At 37.9% G+C, this 9,099-nt stretch overlaps 1 protein-coding gene across 1 annotated transcript in view; it reads right to left on the bottom strand.

Moving 5' to 3' along the window:
- Positions 1–5,813: 5,813 nt before the first annotated feature.
- SLC2A2 (solute carrier family 2 member 2) overlaps positions 5,814–9,099 on the bottom strand; it is a gene marked incomplete at both ends in the record, with an annotated part of 52,019 nt that continues 48,733 nt past the window's right edge. Inside the window, 3 exons of the mRNA XM_084232723.1 lie at positions 5,814–6,014; positions 6,104–6,307; positions 7,107–7,208. Of these exons, the coding sequence (XP_084088849.1) occupies positions 5,814–6,014; positions 6,104–6,307; positions 7,107–7,208 (507 nt within the window). The remainder of the gene's footprint in view (positions 6,015–6,103; positions 6,308–7,106; positions 7,209–9,099) is intronic.

Below are 9,099 nucleotides of genomic sequence, written 5' to 3'. Positions count from 1 at the left end.
GGTAGGTAAGGTCCTCCCTGGTGGTGCAGAAGTTAAAGTCTGCACTATCAAGCTTTCACCAGACAGTGCAGCATGAGTTTGATCCCCGGCCAGGGAGCTAACCCACATGGCACAGCAGACCTCTCCTGTCTCACCCGCTGCTCCCCTCAGCAGTGTATCTCAGTATATCCACCTGTTCTGCTCCCCACTCTGTCTCTGCTGAATCCTCTGCCCCCCCCCCACCCCGCACATCTGGCCTATGCCCCAGTTCTTGGATGCATAAATAAATAAATCTTTTTAAAAAGATAAACATTGGGGCCTCCCCGGTGGTGCAGCGGTTGAGCTCTGGGCTGTGAAGCTGCCCGCAGCCTCTGCAGCGCCGGTTCAATCCCTGGCTGCTGGTGAGGGTCCCACTTGGCGCGACAGACCTTTCCTGCCGCCCGCTGCTCTCCTCAGCAGTGTATTTCGTCACTCTGCCTGTTCTGCTCTCTGCTCTGGCTCTGGTGAATTATCTCACCCTCCCTCGCTTCTGACTACCTAGTGCTTGTATAAATAAATAAATAAATCTTTGAAAAAAATTTGAAAAAAGATAAAAATTGGTAGGTAAACTCTTTGGGAATATATTTGCATGATTAATGGCTATAGAAGTAAAAGAAAATAAAAATGGGTTTCATTTTCATTCTTCAAGACAGACAAATATTAAGACATGGGGTTTATTCATCTGATAACATAGAGCCTGTGAGCAGTTGATAATGGTTAAGTAAGGTGATGGGGTGGGATATTAATCCAGTAGTACTTGTGCCCTTAAAAGAAGAAAAAGAAATGGTAGAACCCTTCCTGCCACATGAGGACACAGAAAGAAGATGATGATCTATAAGCCCGAAAGAGCTCTGGTCAGGAACCAAATCAAAATTGGAGCAGACCAATACATCATTTGAGGACTAAATTATTTACATATTGTGTAGCACAGTTCACTTGAAAAATTTTTTTTTAATTTTTTTTACTGTTATATTCCCCATATAATTGTATCCCCCTTATTTTGACCCCAATCCCTCCCTTCCTCACCCCCCCCATAGTGTGTCTTTGGTTTATAGTTGTTGATTTTGATTTTTTCTTTCTTAGAGTTATTCTTTTTCCTGGTCCCTTATTTGGGTTTTCTGGATTCCTGCTATGAGTGAGACTATCCGGTATTTTTCTTTATCCTTCTGGCTTATTTTGCTGAGCATGAACCTTTCCAGCTCCATTCATGTTGCTGCAAATGGCATGAGTTTATCTTTTTTGATTGCTGAGTAATAATATTCCATTATGTACATGTACCACTTCTTCTTGATCCAGTCATCTATTTTTGGGCATTTGGATTGTTTCCAAAGCTTAGCTATTATAAATAATGGTGCTATAAACATAGGGGTGCAGGTGCCCTTTGGAATTAATGTTTCTGTGTCATTTGGGTAAATACCTAGGAGTAGAGTTGCTAGATCATATAGAAGCTCTATATTTAGTAGGTAGAGGAATCCCCACACAGTTCTCCACAGTGGTTGGACCAGTTTGCACTCCCACCAGCAGTGCAGGAGGGTTCCTTTTTCTCTACATCCTCGCCAACATTTGTTGTTGCTAGTTTTTTCAATATGTGCCATTCTCACTGGTGTAAGATGGTATCTCATGGTAGTTTTGATTTACATTTCCCTGATTACAAGCGATGTTGAACATTTTTTCATATGTCTGTTGGCCATTTACATTTCCTCTTTGGAGAAGTTTCTTTTTAGCTCCTCTGCCCATTTTTTGACTTGATTATTTTCTTTGTTTTTGTTGAGACTCTTCAGCTCTTTGTAGATTTTTGTGATCAGTCCTTTATTATTAGTGTCTTGTGCAAAAATGTTCTCCCAGTGGGTGGGGTTTCTCTTTGTTTTGGTTATTGTCTCTTTTGCTGTATAGAAGCTCTTTAATTTGATGTAGTCCCAGCTGTTTATCTTTGCCTTCACTATCACTGCTTTGGGTGATGTGTCTGTAAAGATGTCTTCGAGGTGCATGTTATGTAGTGTTTTGCCTGTATTTTCTTCTATATATTTTATGTTTTCAGGTCTTATGTCTAGTTCTTTTTTTTTTTATAGAGGCATGTTTTATTTATTTATTTGTTTGTTTGTTTGTTTGTTTATACATGCACTGGGTACAGTCAGAAGCGCGGGAGGGTGAGAGAATTCACCAGAGCCAGAGCGGGGAGCAGAGCAGGCAAAAGGTCCGAAGTACACTGCTGAGGGGAGCAGCGGGCGGCAGGAGAGGTCTGTGCACCATGCGGGACCCTCTTCTGGTGGCCGGGGAGCAGCCGGGGATCGAACCGGGGCCACTAGGGCCGCAGAGGCCGTGGGGAGCTTTGCAACCCAGCGCTCAACCGCTGCGCCACCGGGGAGGCCCTCTTATGTCTAGTTCTTTAATCCATTTGTGCATGGTGTGAGGTAGTAGTCAAACTTCATTCTTTTGCATGTAGTGACCCAGTTTTCCCAGCACCATTTATTGAGCAAACTTTCTTTGCTCCAATGCATATTCTTTGCTCCTTTGTCAAAGATTAGTTGACCATAAATCTGTGGGCTTATTTCTGGATTTTCTGTTCAGTTCCATTGTGTGTCTGTTCTTGTTCCAATACCATGCAGTTTTGATGATTATGCCTTTGTAGTAGAGTTTGAAGTCTGGGAGTGTGATGCCTCCATTCCCTTTGGTTTTTTTTTAGGAGAGCTTTGGCTATTCGAGGTTTTTGGTGATTCCATACGAATTTCATCAATAATTTTTCTATTTCTTTGAAGAATGTCATTGAAATTTTTATTGCAATAGCATGGAAACTGTAAATTGCTTTTGGTAGGATGGCCATTTTGATAATGTTAATTCTTCCAACCCAAGAACAGGGGATGTCTTTCCATTTCTTTGTGTCTTCTTCTATTTCTTTTAACAGTGTTTTATAGTTTTTTTTTGTGTGTGTGTAGGTCCTTTACCTCTTTTAGTAGGTTTATTCCCAAGTATTTGATTTTTTTGTTTCAATAATAAAAGGGATGGTTTTCTTTATTTCTTCTTCTTCAGATTTATTGTTTGTGTCTAGGAAGGCTACTGATTTTTGCATGTTGATTTTGTATCCTGCCACTTTACTAAACTGATTGATTAGTTTAATTAGTTTTTCTGTGGAGCTGTTGGGGTTCTTTATGTATATTATCATATCATCTGCAAATAGTGATAGTTTTACTTCTTCCTTCCCTATTTGGATTCCTTGTATGTCTTTCTCTTGACTTATTACCCTGGCTAGGCCTTCCAGTATTATGTTGAAAAGCAGTGGTGAGAGTGGACATCCTTGTCTTGTTACAGATCTTAATGGAAATGCTTTCAGCTTTTCACCATTGAGAATAATACTGGCTATGGGCTTTTCATATATGGCCTTTATGATGTTGAGGTATGTTCCTTGTATCCTGAGAATTTCAAGGGCTTTTATCATAAATGGGTGTTGTACTTTGTCAAAAGCTTTTTCAGCATCTATTCTGTTGATGCTATTGAAATTATCATGTGGTTTTTATATTTCTTTTTGTTGATGTGTTGGATAACATTGATTGATTTTCAGATATTGAACCATTCTTGTGTCCCTGGAATAAATCCTATTTGGTCGTGGTGAATTATCTTATGGATACATTGTTGGATTCTGATAGCTAAAATTTTGTTGAGGCTTTTTGCATCTGTGATCATTAGGGAAATTGGCCTGTAGTTTTTTTTTTTTTTTGTGTGTGTGTGTGTGTGTGTGTGTGTTGTCCTTGTTTGATTTTGGTGTTAGTGTAATGTGGGCTTCATAGAACATGTTTGGTATTATCCCTTCCATCTCAATTTTTTGAAAGAGTTTGTGAAGTATAGGCACTAATTCATTTCTGAATGTTTGGTAGAATTCATTTGTAAATCCATCAGGTCCTGGGCTTTTGTTTTGAGGGAGGTTTTTGATTACCATTTCAATTGTGCTGCTCATAATTGGTCTGTTTAGGTGTTCTATTTCTTCTTTATCTAGCTTTGGGTGATTGTAGAGTTGTAGGAATTTGTCCATCTCTTCTAGATTGTTGAACTTATTTACATATAGCCGTTCATAGTAATTTCTGATTATTCTTTTGATTTCTGCTGTGTCTGTTGTGATATCTCCTCTTTCATTTGTGATCCTATTTATTTGTGCTTTCTCCCGAAAAACTTTACTACTTTATTCTTCTCATTAGTAAGATCCAGAAGAGTGGCTTGATTTAATCATGTTCAAGTCTTATGAGGATGCTAAATTTCTTTATCATTATTACTTTGGTCTTCTCAAAGAACATTGGATCCTGAAGAAAACAATAGCTGCACCAGAGCTGTTTCAATTCACTTTGTGTCCTGAAGTCCTTAGTGAAGTGAGCTTATCCCCAACTGACCCAAAGGAAATAAAAACCAGTCAAAGTGAAAAGAAATAATTTAATGTTGTTTTGACAGCCAAATTTGTGTAAAGTGAAAAAAAAATACTAAGTGTTCAGTGTTTTTTTCTGCCACTTTTAGAAAGTACTTAAAAAAAAAAGTCTTTCTTTTATGAACATGAAAGCAAATATAAAAAAAAAAGGATTGATTCAGTGCTTTACTTTGTGAGGAAAACAGCCTGGAGATACATGAATTCCCTGCTATGCCTTTGGTATCTATCAGACTTGTATTTTAATAGTGGTAAAACTGACTGTAAGCAAACGTCTGTTTAATCATCTGGGTATTCCAATCTGTCCACATAGGTAAAGCACTTACAACAGTGCTCAGCCCATAGGTAGTGCATAATAAGTATTAGTAATAGCCATAGTATAGCTTAAATCCATGTCCTACTAAGACAGAAAAGGAAATATCAAAGGGGATGATTGTTTTATGTTAGGGAACTCAGTCTTTCCAGGAAAATTAAATAGGGATTTAATCACATCTGAAATTGAACATTCATGAAGTTTCAGAAGCACCTCTCAAAAATCCTCTAAGTCTACCCTTACAACTTGTTTTGAAGCAGTAATTCATATTTCTTTTTACAAAAAGAGCAAGCCTTTACTTCAGTTTCCCTAAGTTAGAAAGCTCTAATTTATTACTGCTTGAGTATATTTTGTAACATAGCTCAGAGTTAACATGAATTTATAGTATATGTTAATATAATTTTATTTGTGGCCAGATAAAACCTTTTTAGTGTTTATTTTTTCAAAAACCATTTGGTCATTGAACAAAGGAACTAAGTATTTTCTCCTGAACCTAAAAGATTTTGATGTCTACCAAAAATCAAAGTTTTTCTTTATAAACCACCCCATATGAATATACATGACAAGGTAAAATCTTAAACAAAATATGAATTCTAATGCACAAGAGAAAAACTGGGAGAAGTAGAAAAGTGATCTATTTTAACATGGACCTCTCTGCTACTATCTCCTTTCATACGAGGTGTGTGGGTAAGAATATTTCAACTTAATCCTATTCAAATATGTAAATATTAGTTGTATCTTTAGGTTTGTAGTCACATGCTTAATGAAGCAATAGTCTATGATACAGTGAAACTGCTTCACTTTCAGGAGAATCTTCTAAAGAACAGGACTAGGATCTTAGAACCATCCTTGCCCTGTAGTGTGGCAAGTGTGCTGGACTTCCTGGTTTCGAGTCTTATCATCAAAAATAGATTCTCTAAACTGAAAAAAAAAATACTTTCTGTGGTAATATTTGATGACATTTCCAATCAGAGCCATAAAAGCTCTATAAACAATAAAACAATACTTGAAGATACAGATAAAAAACATTTTAAGAACTGTCACTTAAAAACACACGCATTTTATCCCAGGTCATCTTCATGCAGTCTCTGCAGATCCAAGGAACTTCATTTCTACTGCAGCTTTTGTGGCTGGGACTGAGCCTCTCTTCTTTCTGAATTCTGCTGCAATTTCCTCGAAGGACTTTCCTTTGGTCTCTGGAACTTTGAAAAATGTAAACAAAGTAAAGCCCAGGACCACTCCAGCAAAAAGGAAAAACACATAAGGTCCACAGAAGTCCTGTGTGGAGAACAAACACAGAATTCCAATGAGCAACTGTTTGATCTTATCTTCTGTTCAAAAAATTTGTACAGCATTAGGCCGCTTACCGCAATGTAGGGGAAACACAGAGCGACAATGAAGTTGCAAGTCCAGTTGCTGAATGCAGCCATTGCTAAAGCAGCGGGTCGTGGTCCTTGACTGAAAAACTCTGCCACCATGAACCAGGGGATGGGGCCTGGCCCAATTTCAAAGAAACTGACAAAGAGGAAGATGGCTGCCATGCTCACATAACTCATCCAAGTCAATTTATTCTGAGGAAAAAACAAAAAACAAAATGGGTGCACTGTCTGCTTCTTTATCTAGATAGATTCTCATGAGTTCAAAGGAGACAGAGCTCTCTCCTTACAGGCTTGTGTTTAATTAAGTACAAGTTATTGTAGTCAGAGATAAGTTGTGTTTTTTTTTTAAGATTTATTTATTTATACAAGAACTGGGGTACAGGCCAGATGTGCAGGAGGGTGAGAGAATTCACCAGAGACAGAACAGAACAGGCAGACTGATGAAACACACTGCTGAGGGGAGCAGCGGGTGAGACAGGAGAGGTCTGCCACGCCATGTGGGTTTCTCCCCGGCCAGCTGAGAATTGAACCGGTGCTGCAGAGGCTGCAGACAGCTTCACAGCGCTGCATTCAACCGCCTGCGCCACTGGGGAAGCCCAGAGATAAATTTAATCTAGTCTGAGTCAACCACAAATATTTTGAGCTCCCAAATAGGAAATCCTCCTGAGTAGGATTTTATATGACTCTTACTCATTCTTTTCCTGTGAAAGCGGCATGGAAAGGATCCAGTGATCTTAGACTTAATCAGACCAAGTTATTAGACAGGATGCATGACCTCCTCTGAGAAGTAGTAATAAAGATGGTGGGCTGGAGAGGTTACAAAATACTAGTTTCCTTTGCCTTTACATTTCTCTTTTATATTATATGTTGTTTTTCTGACTTCATTTCATATGCAATCTCAAAGGTTTTTGACATACAGAGCATTTTAACTTGGAGTGCAAAAATCCTATCATATGGTAACCAAAGATCTCAGTGCAAGCACCAAACTCACCAGTAGCACAAGTCCCACTGACATGAAGATGGCACAGACAAACATCCCACTCATTCCGGTCAGAAACAGAGAGCGGCGCCCTGCCTTCTCCACAAGGAATACCTGGAAAAGTGGTTAAACATATTGACTTTACACATGAATAATTTTCACTGCCCAAGAGGTTATTTATATTTTCTAAGTGGAAGAAGGCAGTTCTATTCTCCCATTTACAGATGAGGTGTGAGGAGGGAAGAAACTTGCCCTAGGAGGCAGAGCTGATCTCAGTAAACAGGTAATTAACAAATGCCTGTTTTATTTAGTCATATGGATTTGAGTTGGCTGTTCTAGAGATAGAACCATTGTGATTATTCCCTTGGGTAAAATATTTTGGGCTCTGCAACTTGGGTCTCTCCCATAGATTTCCTGTACATTTAAAGTGTGAAGGTTCTGCAGAAAAAAAAAATGATACTGATTTCTCTTTTGTGAATTATCCTAAGTTTTAAGCACAAGGGCTTTTGCATTGAAGAAATTTGAGATAGTTAAATGTACAGATGTCAATTATTCTCATCAAACTTTCTTACTGCTAATAAATTCTACTTATGACCACTCCCCTGAGAATATATGGAACTTGATCACTTTGCCAAATAGTTAGGTCTGCATTTTTCTGGTGTACCTAAATGTACCCTAGTACCAGGAGTGAACTGTATATTTGAAAAGATAGGACTTTAAAGGAAAAGGTTAAAGTGCTTTCTTATCCTCATTCTGTAGATATATTATTGATTATTTTGGTTAATGTTTTTTTTTTCCTGCACTAATGCAAATTAGCCAAGACTACAGTTTGTTGGATGGACTCGATCCTTGGAACCTGATCCAACTGCCAAGTTTGGTGAGTCACACAAAACTACCCATCATAATTTCTCACTTCAGTGAAAAAATTAGCTATGCTCATAAATCTATTAGTAAATCAATAGCAGTCTAATATCTTTAATATGGTGATCTTTGGCTCTGAAAATATCTCACACATATTTCTTTTCACATACAATAAAAACCTCCTCATCTCAGAGGTATTTCATATCTGAGTTTCAAACCACTTTGGGGTGATAAGCAAACAGCTCACATTTTAACATTGGGAAGGAAGTGAAAATACAAACCTTTATCAAGTTCATAAAATTTTTTACATGTTTTAACTCTATGGCTAGGAAAACTGACTTGATGACGTTATGTCAAAATACCAAGAAAATTTAAAGCATTTCTTCAGGTCAAGGGCTTTTCTTTGTCTATTTCTTCTGAACAATCATTATTAATTGGATAATTAAGTCTGAAAACTAAATGCTTTTAAAATTGATTTAAATGCCCTCCTTGAGGCCGGGTGGGCACTCAACAAGGAATGTGACAAGGATGAGACTAGGTCAGTGGTTGGTGATGTCAGCCTGACCATAACCCTGTTTTTGCCTGGATAGAGTGTGTCACTCAAATCCTGGATGCTACTTGGAATTTGGTAGCCACTGCTTCTCACACACTGCTTCCCAATTCCCTCCTTATTTCCTTGTGTTTTGTTTTTTTCTGAAGTGACTACAAGTTCCCTTTTACCAATTTATTAGTGTAGTAGAAAATACAGGATATAGAACATAATTCTGTATCAAGTTAAGAAACTATCTCTCTTCCCAAATACTCATTCAGGAAAAAAAGATAGATGATGTTGCTTCCAAGCTGGTGAAACAGCATTTTTTTAGTGCATGCCATGATTTGAGTAGATACATGGAATTTGGTAACATTGGTTAATTTTGGGGAGTGAAACTGGCTAAGTTTGGGGAGTGGAACGAAGGCCCTATTCCTTTTGTATATCTTGAAATTAAAACAGCTTCTCAAAAACAAAGATACTTTAAAATTTTAAATGTTATCTGTAGTCTTGAAGTGTTAATGATGGAGCTGATTTTTTAAATTATGTCACGCAGTTGCTCAAAAACTTTCCCAGTACAAAAGGTTGAATTTTAAAATGTATAGGCAAAATAAT

Source organism: Talpa europaea (assembly GCF_964194135.1).
Source record: "Talpa europaea genome assembly, chromosome: 4".
Classification (NCBI taxonomy): Eukaryota; Metazoa; Chordata; class Mammalia; order Eulipotyphla; family Talpidae; genus Talpa; species Talpa europaea.
The sequence above is the reverse complement of the archived record's forward strand: the minus strand, read 5'-3'. Positions and strand labels throughout refer to the sequence as shown.